General features: G+C 47.3%; 2 protein-coding genes across 3 annotated transcripts; both read left to right on the top strand.

The window, feature by feature from the left end:
• Positions 1–666: 666 nt before the first annotated feature.
• Positions 667–12,150, top strand: hps3 (HPS3 biogenesis of lysosomal organelles complex 2 subunit 1). 2 transcript variants are annotated; one of them, XM_086116443.1, is made up of 25 exons: positions 667–784; positions 1,187–1,352; positions 1,438–1,509; positions 1,989–2,082; positions 2,186–2,259; positions 2,528–2,740; positions 2,856–2,901; positions 3,053–3,135; positions 3,419–3,542; positions 4,558–4,708; positions 4,795–4,877; positions 5,030–5,201; positions 5,308–5,389; positions 5,889–6,046; positions 6,252–6,353; positions 7,562–7,670; positions 7,773–8,002; positions 9,016–9,193; positions 9,309–9,542; positions 9,722–9,919; positions 10,619–10,813; positions 10,936–11,040; positions 11,114–11,320; positions 11,615–11,702; positions 11,880–12,150. In XM_086116443.1, the coding sequence occupies exons 2-25, from the start codon at positions 1,302–1,304 to the stop codon at positions 12,005–12,007; spliced, it is 3,177 nt and encodes a 1,058-aa protein (XP_085972569.1). In that variant the 5' UTR covers positions 667–784; positions 1,187–1,301; the 3' UTR covers positions 12,008–12,150. The 2 variants fall into 2 exon arrangements, with proteins under 2 accessions (XP_085972569.1, XP_085972570.1); XM_086116444.1 differs by lacking the exon at positions 6,252–6,353.
• Positions 12,151–12,745: 595 nt separating this feature from the next.
• On the top strand, positions 12,746–16,590 carry LOC147203117 (uncharacterized). Its single transcript, XM_086115743.1, has 7 exons — positions 12,746–12,930; positions 13,632–13,811; positions 14,483–14,536; positions 15,245–15,375; positions 15,463–15,637; positions 15,771–15,890; positions 16,483–16,590. The coding sequence occupies exons 1-7, from the start codon at positions 12,793–12,795 to the stop codon at positions 16,588–16,590; spliced, it is 906 nt and encodes a 301-aa protein (XP_085971869.1). The 5' UTR covers positions 12,746–12,792.
• Positions 16,591–17,450: the final 860 nt, after the last annotated feature.

Here is a 17,450-nt window from a genome sequence, read left to right as displayed (position 1 = left end):
AAACGGCCTCGAGCAAACACCATGCAGCATCTCAGCAGAGGCAAGCAATGCAACATCAACAGTGTTCATAGTGGGAGTGGAGTGACGCTGACCTTGACTCAAGTAGAAGGTGTGAGGCGATACCAGGATGTGTTTTGTTAACACTTCAAATTAGGGATATGAATAATTTGAAAAATGTAAAAACATCATCACTTCCTTGCTTCATTTCCTGGAGGAAAGAACAAGAAAAAAAAACCCCGAGCTATTCAGCGATAGTCTCACCCATCTGGCCAGAGGACTTCAACTTTCCGCTTCAGGCTGTCCACCGATATTTGTCCATGGCCAAAGCGCCCCCTGGCGTGACGTAAACTGCACAGCGCGGTCCTGCAGACACAGATGCACGGAATAGGAAATCCTAAACACAATAAATGTGCTCAGTAGCGCATAGAACAATTACAGCTCTTTTTAAAGTGATATCATCATGAGTTCAACGAAGAGCGCCAAGCTTGATATGCGCATAATTTGGATACAAATCAGGGATTCAAAGGCTCTTGCTTTTAAACTGACTCCCTCTATGGATTCAGAAGGATAAATTAAATCATGGGTGGGGGGGGGGGGGTTGAGATCGAGATTTTTTTAATCCGAAGTAAAAACCAAGCGAGTGAAATGAACCAATGAGAGCAAGGGGGCGTGTCCACCGTTGTTGTGGTTGACATCAACTTCCTGCTTTGCGGCGTGAAAGCTTTCAACTGCAGTTTTCGACCATGAAGAGGAGAAACATCCCATTACACAACTGAACAGGAGCGTAAGTACGCCTCGGGTTTATTTGGTTGTCAACTCGCTACCGGGTAAATCCGGTGTGAGACAAGGTGAAAGGGGTTGAAGTCGATTGTTGCAGCCCCCGGTTCGGCTCACAAGACCGCAGCATGTGATATCGATTAGAGGAATACAACACACACATTTGTCTGGCCTCTGCTTTCGCTGCACGCCCCGGCCCATCCTCGACAAAATGATACTTAAACGTTGTGGTTCTTCATTTATACTGTTTGGTTTCTTTCCCCCCATTTTCTACTGTATAATATTTTTAAAGTTAAAGTATTGTGACTGAATATCTTAACAGTCACGTAATGCTTACAACTGCCTCGTAAGTGTTTTTTACAGTCACTTGAATGATTTCGGAACTGACTTCTTAGTTGTGCTCTCACAGGGCGCTGGTGACCCTGCACGTGAGAGAGAGAGAGAAAGTAGAACGCGGACTTGGAAGTTCTCTTTCCCACTCCACCTTGTCCCATTGAATCGGTTCCGCAAAGGGTGGATACAACATGGTGCACGTCTACAACTGCCATCCTTACGCCTCACAGCAGATAGTGCAGGTCAGTGGAGGTCTCCTGAGCCAAGCCAACCTAAACGTCACTTATCCTCTTGAGAGCTCATGACATCCGTTGTCCCCGTCACCAGGTGGAGCAGGAGCCTGGCCTGGTCTGCTGTGGAGGTGGTTCCTTGTTTGTGGTAACCGCTGGAGGATGCAAGGTTATTATTGCTATTATGGTTATTGAATGAACATAACAGGTGCACTGTCGAGGTGGGATGAAGTCCGCATTGATCACATGTAAATAAAACCCATTTTGTTGGACCAACATATCCATCTACAGTTGATAGAAAAAGGCTACACACCTTTTTTTTTTAAATGCCAGGTTTTTGTGATGTAAAAAAGCGAGACCAAACCTTTAACCCTTACAACCCAGTTGGAAAAAAAAATATTTGAGAGATAATGTGCGCTCATCCTCTTCTAAGTGGGGGATGTGGCTGTGTTTTGGAATGATGAAGAGGAAAGAGGGAAGTTAAAAAAAAAAAAAAAAGGAAATCCAAGTAAAACTCATCTACTTTTGCTTGTGAATCTGAATGAGGATGAAAATGTGCCAGCCGCTCTCTTTTATCATGAGTTGAGTTGAATCGTAGAATGATTTGAGACCTGAGGCGGGACTGTGAATGTGTTGCGCCGGGTCCAGGTGGAAGCCTACAATCTGGAGCGGGAGGGCTGCCCGCTCATCTGTCGCTTTGCTACCATGGGTTCCGTCAGGAGCATCCTGCACAGCGACATCGGTACACGATATTCTTTCTTCCTCCGCTGGCGACCTCTTGCGTGCGCACAACCATTTGGTTCATCATGTCAATTGTGTTCTTTTCTTGTCCCGATCACTTCCAGGAGACTACCTGGTCACCATCGAGGAAAAGAACAGCTCCACCTACCTGAGAGCCTACACCAACTGGCGTTATCAGGTGTGGCATTTGGGAAATAACCATGTTGAAAGACAACCGAGCTTTTCTTTTTTTTTTTTTTTTTTTAAAGATAGTCTTCAAGTGCAGTAAACCCTCGTTTTTCACGGTTAATGTGGACCAAAAACCCCTCTCGAAAGGGGAAAACTGCGATGTAGGATTGGGATAAAAAAAAAAAATGGTGATGCGTAGCGATGTGACGTTCAGCTTGTTAGTTAAAACAGGTTTAACGTTTCTTTTTAAAATCAGACAGTAGTCTTTTTCTTTACAGGCCGAGGAGAAGGCTCGTGTTGGAGTGCGCTTGTTGGGCCACCTGCTTCGAGGGGCGTCCCAGCGGGGCGGAGTACAGATGGAGATCATTGAGATCCCCTTATCGGAGCGTCCCGTCGCTGTGGCGTGTTGCCCGCTTACAGGCGACCTCCTGGTCGGCTGTGACAAAACTCTGGTTCTGTTTACTTTGAGGAGACAGAACCATCAAAATACGGTAAGTACAAAAACTGATCCGGTTCGCTGCGTTGCAAAGGATTTCACACTTCACCTCGTTTTGTCATCCGCTCTGCTTGCGTTTGAAACGTTCCCTTGGTGATTTTCAAACAAAGCCGAACGTCCAACACCCTTCAAGCAGCCAGCCGAGCGCAAGTCCAGGTAACAAACGCTCAAATGGCTTTGTTTGTGTCAAACGGCTTCTCATTCGCAGAAATGTTATTTGGTTCGCATACTTTAAGGCCTGAAGGTTTTGAAAGCCTTTGTCGGGTAATCTACTTAGAAGTCGATGTCTCACTTGTTGTACCTCTAGATCAGACCCCAAACCAGAGCGCTTCCTTTTTGGACTTTGAACGCTCTGTCATCCTGCATCTTCCGGCAACTAATCCCAAACAGGTATCCGCACCACTGCTTTCTCTCTGTCTTTAATACGTCGATTCTGTTATCCGTGAATTTAGACGTACATCGATGTAGTGATCTTGGGATGACCCATTTTACCGATGAGCCTTGATACTATTTAAAATGGTCACGGTATCGAAAAAGAGGATGAGGGCACATAAGGGTTGGGGGGGTCAACATCTTCTCCTCGAAGCAAATTTCTGCGAGAGCCGTATTTGATTGAAAAGCTCTAAATTGGTCTGTCTTTGTGTGTATTCAAATATCGCATGCGCCCCTCAAGGTGGCACTGTGCGCAGGATATGTCGCTGTGCAAGCGGAGCTGGAGGTCCTGGTCCTCAAACTGCATGCGAATTATGAGCCAAAAGACCCGGCGCCCGAGGAGACGTCTGAAGCGCCGAAAGACGGTGATCAAATTCAAAGACGTTAGCGGAAGTACACCGTGCGTTACTACTGCGCGTGTGAGCGGCAAAGCTCAAATTATTTCCCCAAACGTTTCGAAGCTCGCTGCTGTTGTAAATCCAAAACAAGCCGACGTGTTCTTCGGTCGACTAAATGAGCGTTTAAGCGTGACGGCACACTTTTTCATCTCAAATTGACGGGTGCCCGTGTGTGACAAAAAGCTCCACTCATTCTTAGACGGCACTCAGCATGACGCCGTCAACTTTTAACCACCGACGTGGTCGCCCCCAAAGACCACGTGAGTATCCTGCAGGCCTGTTCCAGCAGCGATGGGCCATTGTGATTTCTTTTTTTTTTTTTGGTGATGTGGTCAATGCGATCTTTTGGAAACGTAAACACTCGCTGAGATGTACAGAAATATGGGCCGGCATTTTGATCTTGACTTGTGTTCCATTCCTTGTCAAATCATTGTTGGGAATTATTTTGGGAAAATCATGACCACGACGGACCGTACAGAAAAAGTGTAAAACTCATTTTGTCGGTCGGTGGGGGGGGGGGGGCACATCATAGATAGTTTCCTTCACGGGGCCACTCTGACTGTGAAACCAAGTTGGAACACGTTCGTCGAGTGGTTTTGAACTCGGGCGTCAGTAAAACTGTTCAAATGTAACATTTATTTTAAAAGAAGGATTGGGAACAAAACATGCGTGAAATATCTTTTTAAAAGCGAAGACAAGTTGCAATTTGGGCCTTGAGTTTGACACCTGTGCCGTACACGATATCATAATTGATTAATCATCCTAAATAATAACTGGTCGTCTTCCCCGTTAATCAGTTCCTCTCAGTTAAAAAAAAAAAATGTTTGCATGCATTCTAATCAGTACAAACTACTGTCATGATGATGCAGCGATTCTAATATGGAGAGCCCTCCGACCCCCCCCCCCCCCCCCCGCCCTTCCCCCTCAAACGTCAGGCTGTTAAAAATCATTGTTCTGTGTGCGTGTGCGTGCGTGCGCGCAGATCAACCTGAAGACCAGATTGACTTCCTGCTCCTTCCAAGGCACCAAGAGTTGCTGGGTGAGCGAGCTGCAAACTGCGACATCCCTATCAGCATCGAGAAAACGGGGCTGGAGGACAGAGGACAAAACACATTCTCTTATGTTCTTTTCAGGTGCGTGGCTATTGTTCACCGGAACGATCTCATCAGATTTTTTTTTTCACCATTTTTTTTTTTTTTTTCTCGGTTGCATATCGTAGGCGTTTTACTCCAGACTACTTCCAGGGCTGCAGTGTGGAGGGGACGCACCTTCACTCCCTGAAACTGCACCCCTTATTTACAAGTGAGTTGAACGCAATCCAAGGAGGATCAAAATGTTCACTGGCCAATGAGAAGCCGTTTCTAAAAAAAAACAACCCCAAAACGATATGGATCCGTTCAGGATTTACGGGCATCAGTTTTTCACCCTCTCGACGCGTGCCCTTGTCCGCCTAGGCCGGCAGTCCGGGGCTGAAGAGCCAGCTTGCGTGTTCTGCTTCTTCTCCCTTCCCACCGCCGGCTACCTGTACAGCCTGAAAGGCGGCGTGGAGCTTCTCTCAACTTATCAGTATCCCGAGAAGGTCTTGGAAGCGGTCTTGACAGATCACCTGTTACATGTCATCACCAAGTGAGTAGTTTGCATCATCGCGGAGTTAATCGAACCGAATCATGTCGGCGCGACGTGGCTTTCAACCAGTTGACTCACGCGCACATCTGTCACGCTTGTGTGTTAGGAGCGCGCTGCAGTGCTTCACCGTGCGTTGCGCGGCGGTCGCGGCCAGGTTGGAGGACCCCTACATCGATACCACCATGAGGGTACGTGTCTGACGGAAAAAAAGCAAACCTGCCTCGTAACATGAAAAACCAAGAACGCCGAATCACCTGATTTGGTTATGACGCTCACGGTCGCAAGATGAGGCGATTTTACCGCAGTGGGCGGGCCAAACATTTTCCAATTCCATGCGTAGACAATGTAGACGCTCGTAGATACATAATGGGGCGGCGGGGGGGGGCGGTCAGGAGAGACCTATGGCAACTCTCAGTGAATTTCTTTTAAATAAGTACATGAAAAATGAATACAGAGTCATGATTCTGTTGCTCAATGCGTTGACAAATTTTGGCAGTGAGCAGCGCGCGTAGTCATCTGAGCTATTGTAACGGTCGCAAGACAAATACGGCGGGCGGACCCGCATGATTAGTCGCCCCGTCCCATTTGGAGAACATTTAAAACTCAAATGCGCCTTTTGGTCGCTAAAAAGAGCACGTCGGACAATAAGCGAGAGCGATTGACGCTACGTTGCGTGCGTCTTCCTAGGCCTGCCCCCCCTGCAACCTTGAAGTGTGCGCCCTGAGGATGCAGCTGTTTATCGGCCTTCGCTGCGTGCGCGCGTACGGCCGCCACGTCATCCTGTTCTCCACCGCCGACGCCGAGACGGCAGAGGAGACGGAACGCAACGCGCAACGCCGAGGCCTGTACGTCGCATGTCGCCTGAAAGAAAAACGACAACGCGCCGAGACCCAAGCATAGTTCTTCACGTCCACGTTTCGTTTTCTGACGCGAGCGCATTTACGTGGTCGTCATCCGTTGCGGTGCAGGTGACGTTTCGCTTCCTGTGCTTTTACCCCAGCAAACAATTTATCGTGCGCACGTGTGTGTGTGTGTGTTATACATTTTTAGCACGTTGAAAGAGCGCACCATGCTGACCGGTATTTTCCTGGCGGTGGGAATCGATCCCACCACCACCCCAGCTCTGGAGAGCCTTCTGTCACGCCCCTTCCTGTAAGATTCCTCCGGCCCCAAAATAAACCTCTTGCTGTCACTCCCAAGCCGAACTGCGACGCCAACGCCTTCGAAGTGCTCACCGAGCTCATTTCCCGATGCGATGAAGCCGTGATGAACTGACAGAATTGGATCCGATCTCACGATCAGCCGTTATTAGAATTGACGCAAACTGATTTACTGAAGGTTAAACGGGCACCAACTCAAACGTGCACAAACAAGCCCGAGTGCAGGCATGCGGCAACGCATGCGGCAACACTGCGCGTAATCTGTAAAGTAAATACAAATTATGCCTGCAGGGCATTTGAATTTTTGTTGCTAAGCAAACCTTCCTTGCTGCAAAATCGAAGAGTGACATCTTTTTAATCTATGTTAAGGATTTTTTTTTTTTGTGTGTGTGTGGCGCGGTAAATGCCTCATTTCAGACACTATCCGATTAGTTTCGGTGCTAATTCTTCCTGCGTCCAATTCTGTCAGTACGATATGCTACTTTTTATGCTAATGCTAACGCTTTCAAATGTCCCATTAACCAATGTAAAAAAAAGAATTTATATACAATATGTGTATATATTCTTCGATCAGTTTAACTTTGCATCTTCGTCTTAAAGTGACAGCAGTTTTTCTTTTGTAATTCCCCCATTAACCCAACCTAACTCCCCTGAAAACGGGTGCGCCTCCCAGCTCACCAACTAATATAGTTTCAACTCGCATTGAATTCATGGCTTAGCCTGTGAGACATTTCCCACGTAGCAAATAAAAAAGGGGTGCTCAAAATTTTTTTTGGGGGGGGGGGCGGATGAAAATCATGGACCGGTCGAGGCGCAACATCGCAAAGGCGCACAGCTTTTCGAGCCTGCGGTCACTAACCACGCAATACTTTTTTTTTTTTTTCCTCGTCACCTAATCACTCGACATCCCATTGCTTTCTCCGTTCCGGTAGATCGCTGTGTTTGAAAGACTTTGTCCTTGTAGTTGAGCTCATGAAAAATTGCAGCAAAAACCTGTATTAGGTATTCACTTGATATTTTCGTTTGCTGTCGGATTATTATTATATATATTTTTAGATTCTTAATGAATATGACGGTGCGTGGCTGCCAAGTATCACACATTTTTTTCAAACTTTTTAATACTTGGACCATACAACGGAGGTCAACGTCTTCTTTTTGAGTCCGCTTCCAATTTCCCGTTTGTGTGACCTTTGACCGCAGGAGCAGGAAGTGGACAATGTCTGCTCCCAAGGAGACCAGCGCCGTCGGACATGGATGGAACCTTTACGTGGTGGAAACGGTCCCTCCGCTCACTCTCTACCACGAGATGGTAAAGTCGACCGACCTCCCGACTCCCATTTCCACCCTGAGCCGCCACCGACAAAATGCGTTAACGTGACCAATTTGGTCGTCGACGTCTCCGCGCGGTCAGGTTGAATACAGCCAGCATTATGCGCAGAACAAGCAGCATGCGCAGAGTCTTTGGCACGTCCTCAGCGAAGCCCACCTCCTCCTGCGCGCGGCCTTGCTTCAGTCTTCGCGGCCGCACCGCCACCTCCTCCGCAGCGGCAACGGCGGCCCCGCAGACGACCCACCCGACAGAACGGCCACGGAGCGGGCATTCCGGGAGAACTGTGCGCAGCTGGGGGACTGTTTCAGCAGGTAACTCGCGGCCAAGATCGTAAACTCAACAATGTGGACACAAGACTCAGCTCGGCGTGGTATTGCACCCGCAGAAAATAAAATCACCACCTTAGAGCTCGAAAATGGTCCACGTTTGCATGCACTTGACAACTGTCTGAACCTCCGTCCAAAGAAAAGGGTCTTTCCCCAAAATTGAAAGCATGACACTGGCCAAAGTATCTCGTTCAGGCTTTAAGGGGAACAAAGACTGAAAGGGAAAAAGTATTTTGGTTCACAAAATAAACAAAGCAAATGAATGAAAATGCTTAAAAAAAAAATAGAAAGAAATCTAAATGAAACTAAATATTAAGTCTATAAAAATAACCATCACTAAGTCGAACTATCGCCAAAATGTCGTCGGTTTTCGTTTTTTGTAAATGACGGCGTTGATTGTAAATGTGTTTGTTTTGGTATTGCGATACAACCGTTGCCCAGGATGAACGAAGGACACTTGTTGGAGAAATGCTTTTGCTTTTCTTTGTTACGCAATACTGAGTGACCTTTTTTTTTTTTTTTAAATCATACACTCAACAAATACTCCTTTTATTTAAAAAAAACAACAAACAAACTAGCGGTATAACTAATCTAATAAAAAGAAAACTCAAACGAAGCAATTTGGAAACATCAAAACTCGTAAAATCACGAAAGAAATCTGTTTAAAAAAATTAAAACAAGAAAAAAATATGTTTTTAATATTGAAAAACTTAATTCATTAAAAAATGATGAAAATTTAAAAAAATGAAATAAAAACAAACTCTCATGAAAAATGTTCAAACCACTTTCTGCTCACGCTTGACAGATGAGAGCTCATGGTCAGAGCCCGAACCCCCAAGTCCCCTCTTGCAATACCCGCTGACCCCCGTCAGTCGAGACAAATTTTCCCCTGGGATCAGAAATATTGACAAATTATCACCAGGACTTCATGATTCCAAACCGTTCTTCATCCGACCTCAAGACGTGTCAAACGTTGTCCTGTTTTCTGGTCCCGAAAGGGGAAGCCAGAGGCACTGTCATCAGGCTTTGCCTTACTACAGAATGTCGGGCCTGTCGGTCACCGATGTCATGGCCAGGAATCGCCCCCTTCCAAGCAGCCCGCACGCCTACGGCCCGGGCTTTTTGTTTTACCTCAAGCATTACCTTTTAGAGGAGACCGACCAGCATCTCGCTCAGGTAACGTCGCCACAATCGTCTTCACACACTTCCAGATGCGAGCCACGCACGTTTTGCGAACGGCGCCGCCGCGACGAAAACCCCAATCGGGGACGTCTCTCTTTCGTCTCCCCAGGAAGCGGCAGACGAGGTCGTCGATGTTTTTAGCCAATCGGAACCCTCCCAGCTCATCGCCGCCTGCTCCAGCCCGACCATGACGAATGTCAGTCCCGACCGGACACTGCGAATCTTGCAACATCTGGAGGCCGGCGCCGGCGTGTCTGTTGCGCTGACCATCACCATGGCAACCATGGCGCTGCGCTTGGACGAGCCGGCGCAGTACGCGCAGCTGATGGAGAGACACGCGGAGGTCAGGAGGCGGCCGGCGTGCGCAATGGCATCGCGCCTTTTGTTTGTCGAATGCGTTTGGAATCGAGCCGCGCGCCGCCATTCTCTTCACAGTTGGGAAGAGTCATCCCCGTCACTCGAAATGCAGTCCGACTTTAGGCTCGCTGGATCAAACCCGCCACTTCCTTTTGTGTTTTGAAGCTGGTGTTGGTGTACGGCTTCATTGAGGAGCCGAGGCTGTTGCTGCACGGGGGAGGTGCGGGCCAGCGCGCCGGCATCGCTCCCACGCCGTTAAGTCACCAAATGGCCAAGTCCCAGCCCGGCTTGCTGGTGGCTTCCGTGGTTGCCCTGCATGAGAACAACAAAGTTCAACTTGAACAGGTGGACCGAATGTTTCAGGTCGGTGTCGTCGAGTCATCGCAAACCTTATTGTTGTCTGGGAGCGATGAGAAGGCCGTCTTAGCAGCTTTTCAACCTACAAGCTTTGTCTTGGGTGGTTGATGGGGGGTCTCCGCCCCCCCCCCCCCCCCCGCTTTGTTTGTGCAAAGCCAAAATTTGACCGTCACAAAATCCCAAAATGGAAAGTATGTGCAAGGGGCTCTGGAGCAGACGCTAACACTGCAGTAAAGTGCTAAGAGCAACCCAAGTTGGAGTCTGAGCTCTTGATGTCCCTTAGTCGGCCAAGCCCCTCCCCTTAAAGGCATACCTCAACGCATGAATATGTTATTGTTGTGTCACTTTTGTCATAATTCCACACAACCACTGACAGTGTCAGTGAAGTGACACAGTCACTTTCACAGTGAAGTGTGTGTACTCCCTAAGCAGTTTTTATATGTATCCTTATAACCGAGTCCGATACTGTATTTATTTATTTTTTTACTTCAACGCGCTCAATACAGAAAACTAGACAAGTACATGCAAGCGAATGGAAGAGTTCCTGTTATTTGTCTTGGTATTTGAGAACAAAAAAAGTCCCGTCGGCTTCACGTGTATGGAAACTCCCTTGTTTGTGAAATGAAAAGTATCCCAAAATCATCCAAATTAGATTGCATGAGAAAATTCAGCTTCCTGCCATTCTGACGCGTGCGCTTATCGCAGGTGCTGGGCTGTGAAAACAGCTTGCAGGTGGATTTCTGGGAGGCCACGCTGATGGCGTCGTCACAAGAAGCCGTCATTCAAGAGCTCCTGTTCCGATTGTCTTCGGTCTACATCGACCGACTGATACACACCAGCGCAGACAAACGTCTGCGCCAACCTCCGGCTCGCAGGTCACTGAAGAGCGCCGACGATCTGGTAAAGTTGCTGCAAATGAGAATTTTTTTTCCCCCCCCAAAATGTATTGTATAATTGTTCACATAGCACCTTTTAGTCAAACTATCGTCGACTAAAATGTCTGCGCGGTGGCTATGTTCCAGATCAATTCCTGCTCCCATTATGGCGCTCTGCATCCTTGGCTTATTGTTCTCAGTCCACCTCACAGTACCAGTTTTGAACACCAGGAGGCGTTGCACAAAATGCAGGTAAGAGTTAGGCCCACAAAGTGCAATCGTATCCCGGATAGCGCGCGTTCACCCCGTTTTGTGTTTTCTGCAGTCGCTCCTATGTGGCCCGTCCCTGCCGGTGGGCTCGGTCGCACCCTTGTTGGAAAGTTTGCCAGACCAAACGTTATGGGGCTTCAGCCTGCACCTTCTGTGTGCAACCAGGAGGGGGCAGTACGATCACGGCATCGAAGAGATCCTGGACCGATGCCCGCAGGCCATCATCGCCTACGCCAATCACCACTTGCAAGATCAATACATGGTCTGTATCTGTGTAAAATCGGGTCCCCTTGTGGCTTTATTTTTTTGGCGGTCCTGAAAGTGTGCGGCCGGTCGTGTGTGCTGCTTCGAATGTTGTCACCCAGCCCGCTCTCTTACGCCGGGTACCCAGCATACCGATGAACTGCGCCCGACTCCCCACTTCCGATCAAAGTCATTAATGGCCAAATTATCGGATTTCGAAGATCTTGGAGGATTTTTCTCTTTTTGTCAATCTCGGGCTGCGTGTTATGTTTCTTGCATGCTCATTCCTTTCCCCTTCCGTCCAAACTTTTAGGATTTGTGGTGGAAGAAACTGCTCCCAGAACTCTGCCATCGGACAAGAGTCGCGCCAGACAATTGCATTCTGTTGGCCGCTCTCAAAGGTCGAAGCTCAACCCCGAATTCACTCACTATCAATACAGTCACAGTCAATGCACATTAATTTCTGCTCCCCCCCCCCCCAAAAAAAAACCTAAAACGTGCTCTAAATTCAGAATATGCAAATTTTCGATTGTGAAATATTTGCCATCTGAGATTCATACGTATCATTGTACCAACAGAGACGCTGGTCGTTGTTGCCATGGAGACAAGTCCCGCACAATTCCTGGAGCTCTTGCCTGAGGACGGAACAGCTTCATACTTCTTACCTCACTTGTTGAACTGCAGCCAGAGACACTTATTGGCCTAACACGCCCACACACACAATCTTGCGACTGATAAAAATATGTGGAGAAAAAAAGGACATATTAGGAAAAGCTCTTTCCTAATAAGGGTTGAAATCAACTTTTTAGTAGTCATTCTATGATGTGATTAAAGTTTAGTCCAAGTTGATGATGACATTCATATTTTTTCCCAGCACAGTAGTTTTTTTTTTTTTTTTTTTTTTCCACACCAAGGGGTTTCTGGCACCGGGGGGTTAACAGTCACGCAGCGTCGACCCCAGTGAGGTTTGAGAAGTTAAATGACATCTTTCGATAGGTCAGGTGGGTCTGTGTTGCGCCCACTTACAAGCACATTAAAAAAAAAAAGCAATGAGCTCGAGGAGTCACAGCTGTCATGACTCGACACTCGCATTGTTTTCTGGACTGTTGACTGTTGGTCCGGCAAAAGGTCAATACAGTATTGTGCAATCAGAGATTTACAAAGCACCTCCCCTCCCCTGAATCCTACCCGTTCTCTTAGCCAATCAATCGCAGTCCAGGAGTGCAAATGTCAACCAATCGGGGCCGGAGAGCTGATTTTGCCGCTCAGCTGGCCTAATGAGCTAGGGCCTGTTTTAAAATGCAAACGACATCAAGTGAGAACTGAATCAGTGTCCAAATCCAAAGTCAGGAGGGAAGGAAAAAAAACACACACAAGTGACATTGAGAACGGGTCAGTGAAGGAAGCGACGGGAAAGGTTTTGAAAACAAAAGCGTCCCAAGAGCAAAGTTACGCAGTCCTCGGGCGAATCAGCCGCCGCAGTTGTTGCAAATGAGGATGAAGCCGAATGAAAGGAAGCGGGCCTTGTTGGCCATCAGGGAAAACATCGAGATGGAATTGTTCTCGTCTGAAGAATCCTGTGAGGCGCGATCAACGCAAGAGCCGCAGGAAGACACTTGCTTTTACCAGGTACAGTATGTGCTCACCTTTGCTGCCTTTTCGGCAAGAAATCGCAGGCTGATGTGGAATTAAGATGTACAGTCATCGGCAATAAACTTTTTACGTCGTCGCTACGGGGGGATTACGAGAGCAGGCGTTTGAAGCAAATATATGGCATGCTTCGTTTCTCTAATTACAAAGAACATGAAAAAATGTGGCGGCCTATCTGTTGCAGTTTGATTCAAATTCATGAAATAATTGAATACACAGTGTTGATATCAATTTCTTTTCAATTCACCTTTTTTTCCTGAAATAAATCCAAAAATCTTCAATGAATAAAATGCCTTTTCAAGTCGCCCATTTTCGGGGCAAACTGCTCAACTGAAGCACCAAATTTTGCCGCACGCTGGGATGGAAATGCTCCGAATAAAGAACAGAGTGGCTTGTGTGTGGCCAGTGGGCCATATTTGGAGCAGCCCCTCCGATTTATTTTTATAAAATCGCATCAAATGGGCATTTACTTTAATTGGATCTTTTCAGGACCGCTATTAAATAACTCACTTTTCATATAGGGGACTGTATACCACGACCGGGGGCGGGGGAGGGGGGGGGGGGGTCCTAGTATGGAGAGCACAATACTATCAACACGACTGCCGTTACAGCCACTGTTCCATCGAAGAAGGATAGTGACTAATTTACCCCCCCCCCTTTTTTTTTCTTTAACACTTAAGAACTTGGAGCACCCTCTGGTCTGCATTTGTGAGGAAGAGCCAACATTGGAAGTGCCAGGCCATCAAGACCGACCGCAGAAGACCAAACCCGACACGGTGACCCCTGTCAGGGAAAATAAAACCGGTGAAAGCCGTCCGCTTCCGCCTGTCTTCATGGAGGACATTGAGATAGAAATGGAGGTACACAATGTGAAGAGTTGAGATATCAGGGCTTGAAACATCTACATTTTTACATAAAAGTATAAAATTACGACTGCATTTTGCTGTTGTGGAAGAGCTAGCTAGCATTGGCTTGGCTAGCCATCCAATTTCCGATCCGCTTATCCTCACAAGGGTCACGGGAAGGGCTGGAGCCTATCCCAGCCGTCTTCGGGCAATAGGTCGGGGGACACCCTGAACCGGTTGCCAGCCAATCGCAGGGCACACATACAAACGAACAACCATCCGCGCTCACATTCACACTTAGGGACAAAGCAGAGCGTTCAATCAGTCTCCCATGCAGGTTTTTGGAACGTGGGAGGAAACCGGAGTACCCGGAGAAAACCCACGCAGGCCCGGGGAGAACATGCAAACTCCACACAGGGAGGCCGGAGCCAGAATTGAACCCGGTACCTCTGCACTGTGAGGTCAACACGCTAACCACGGGTCCACCGGGTTGCCTGGCTTGGCTATTTGCTTTCAAAACATGTCGTGATAGCTTTGCTTCTGTTGTGAAGTGGCTTGCGAAGTATGCTAAACTAGCTAATTATAACGAATGTATACCTCGACCGGTTTTGGGGCCGGGGGGAGAATCCCAGAATGGAGAGGACAATTGTAGTAGTCAAGCATCCTCTGTTTGCTTTGTGTCTCAGGTGCTTCCTCACCACACAAAGTCTGAGGCTCAACGCGTAGGGCTCATCGCCCCGGTAAAGACCATCCTTTTGTTTTTCTGATCGATTCTGTCAGAGAACACTTCCGCGGGCTTAATGTCTTGCGCACGCCGAGTGCTGACAATCTAATCTCAACTCAAAGGAGCACATGATGTCATCAGTCGATCAATGCAAATTGTTTTCCCCACACGCTCGTGACTTGAGTATAGGAACGCAGATCTTTCATGATCAATTGAGTCAACTTGCATTGGGAAACCAATCTGAGATTGTTAGATCCATTTTCTTTACGCCAAATGGACTTGATGCTATGACTGCTCTTGATAGGGCAAAGAACCAGATTTGGTCAAATTGGCTTTACAAGAGCCACCCTAGGTGTCATTATACGGCAAGTGGAAAAGAAAATAATCAGGGGAAAAATATGGAACAGTATGTCAAGACTGTAAATAAAATGCCGTTTGATTAAAATTATTCACACACCCCTGGAATTAAAAAAAAAAAAAAAAAGCTCAAATAAAACAACTTCCTGATTCAATTACTGGAGTTGAAATGTTTGTTTAGGAATTGGAATGACTGAGCAGTGCTACCCGTGAGGAGTTGGCAAAATCTTTTCGATACCGCCGTTACATGTGCACGAAGCCATTGGTCAAATACAAATGCGGAAATATCCCAATGCGAACTTTCATGGCCGTTGTTGCGTACCTTCGGGAGAAAAGAAGCAAAGCGATGTTGAAACCTCTCTTGCAGACGTTTCACGCAGCCTCTTCCAACAAAGCGAGTCGAATGAAATGGAAGCGGGTGACTCCGCAGACGAGCGGGCTGGAGGTCAAAGATGTGCTGTGCTTACCCAGAGGTCACTACCACGCAGAAAGCGCCAGGTGATCCGCCGCACATTTCCCCTCGATTTCGGTGAGACGATTGTCCGCAAAATGGATGAGGCGATTATTATTTCGGCGTCTCCACAGAAACGGCGCGCCACGAGGCAAAGAGCGAGCGGCGCTCTCGGCGATGGGACTGAGCGCCCGGATCACCATCGACCGCCGATGGTCCGCCAAACAGATGGAGAGTCGCTTGGCGGTGCTTTTCCGAGGGCGGGTTGCAAAACGGACCGGACAAAGATTTTCCTTTTCCTATTTACAGGTGTGCGCGCGTGTGACTTACCGCTCGTCTTCACAGTCACGTGCGAAGTGGAGAAAGAGATCACAGGATCATTTTTCTCATGATGGTTTCGTACTTTAGGGGTGAGGCATTTTTGCGGCTTCATGTTTTGCAGTGCATCCAGGGGGTTCTGTTGCTCCCGGTGGCACCTGCGGAAGGCTGGACTGCAGCGCGGGTCCTCGGGATCGCGGGACCGGGTGCTCTGTATATATTCTGCCACCATGAACACATGCAGGTCAACCTCCCCCCCCCCCCACCCCCCATTTTCATGTCCTTCTAATTCATTTTTGTAGACTTCTACTATCCATTATGTTTACTTCCCGTGACAAGGGCAGGGATGGGCAACTTCAAATAAAGGAGGGGCCACAATTTTTCATCAGCGCTACTGGAGGGCCCCCCCCCCCCCCCACTTCTGAACTTGATGCATTTTAAATTTGGACAGAATGCATGTCAGTCCGCATTTTATTTTTCAGTATTATAATTCATGCCCAATGAAATAAATTTTGGGGGTAGGGAGGTTGTAAACCCCAAATATTCCTAAAAAAAAAAAAAATGCTGGTAAGCCTCCAAAATGCGCTTTCCATGAAAAATGTGGGTTGTCTTCCTCCCCCACACAAAAAAAAAAACATTTTTAAAATATTTAAAAAAATTTAAATCTGCAGACAGGCAAATCTGTGAGTGCTGCAAGTATGCTGGAGTCCACTATAGGAGAAGGAACTTATTCCGATATTTTTTTTAAACCGTCATTTAAAAACATTTTCAATGTAAAATGAAAATGTATTACTATTTCTTGAAGTTTTTTCCTCGACTTCGGTGGACCGCCACAGGCCGCCAAGAGACCCCCGACGGTGGCCAGTTGCCCGTCCTTGGTCTCGTGCATCAACCCGAACAATCAATTGGCCTCTAAGTGCACGATGTGCTTTTATCACGCGTAATACACACTTGCCGTTTAAAATGACATCGGCTCTGTATCAATGTTGTCTTAGCAGGCGTCAAGTGAGACACTTGAGGTTGACAGGTAAGGTTATAATGAGGGTCGGGAGGGGGGGGGGGGGATGCTACAGCTCAACCACCGTAGTTTGTGTTTAGGGCTTCCTCTTAACTCCTTCCAGGGGAGGATTACGTGCGGAGGAATCGAGTGAGAGATGCCAAGATGGAGATCATCCACAGGACCGCCGCAACCCGCCGCGCGCTCCGGTTGACGGCGTGAGCTTTAGTTGTTCCAATAACACAATTAAAATGCGCCACTTATCAGGATCTTGGAAGGAACAACTCTCATTGAAGTAGAACTGCCAAATGTCAATTCAAAAACGTTCCTTCGTAAAATGTCTTCCAAATTGTAGTTGGACCTTGTTTGAATGAAAACATTTGACTTGTAGGCTCCTGGAGGCAAGGAGGTTGAAAGGTCATAATTCGCGGATCACTTACGGTCCACATCTTGCCAGGATTGTTCCAGCTATTTTTGGACGATAATCACGTCATCGAGGGTTTGTTGATGATGATGACTCGGCTTTCTAATTGATCTCTTTTATGGCAGTTTTTAAAAATGATTCGTATGGACGCATGACATCTTCTGTTTTGTGTTTTTTTTTTTTTTTTTTTTTTTTTTAAATAGGCAGCTCGTCCTTCGGGTGCCTTTTGTGAGTGTCTGGAAACGGCTCAGTCAAAACTGCTAACAAATAAACCCAAAATCAAGTTTCCATGTAATGAGGGCTTTCCCTGACCTTCAAATAAGGCAACCGAAAGATGACTACAATCGGAGAAAAAAAAGTATATATTTAATTGACTGGACATT

This window comes from Hippocampus guttulatus, chromosome 7 (genome assembly GCF_054856545.1).
Source record: "Hippocampus guttulatus isolate MCC_2025c chromosome 7, RoL_Hgut_1.0, whole genome shotgun sequence".
Lineage (NCBI taxonomy): Eukaryota > Metazoa > Chordata > Actinopteri > Syngnathiformes > Syngnathidae > Hippocampus > Hippocampus guttulatus.
This window is presented reverse-complemented; position numbering and strand designations above follow the sequence as displayed.

Bases quoted from the DNA above. Each gene is read 5' to 3' on its own strand.
- hps3 (XM_086116443.1), top strand. From the start codon at position 1,302: ATGGTGCACGTCTACAACTGCCATCCTTACGCCTCACAGCAGATAGTG. The intron at 4,709-4,794 runs GTGCGTGGCTAT...TGCATATCGTAG, and splicing joins TTCTCTTATGTTCTTTTCAG to GCGTTTTACTCCAGACTACT. The intron at 6,047-6,251 runs GTACGTCGCATG...ATACATTTTTAG, and splicing joins AACGCGCAACGCCGAGGCCT to CACGTTGAAAGAGCGCACCA.
- LOC147203117 (XM_086115743.1), top strand. From the start codon at position 12,793: ATGAGGATGAAGCCGAATGAAAGGAAGCGGGCCTTGTTGGCCATCAGG. The intron at 12,931-13,631 runs GTACAGTATGTG...TTAACACTTAAG, and splicing joins AAGACACTTGCTTTTACCAG to AACTTGGAGCACCCTCTGGT. The intron at 13,812-14,482 runs GTACACAATGTG...TTTGTGTCTCAG, and splicing joins ACATTGAGATAGAAATGGAG to GTGCTTCCTCACCACACAAA.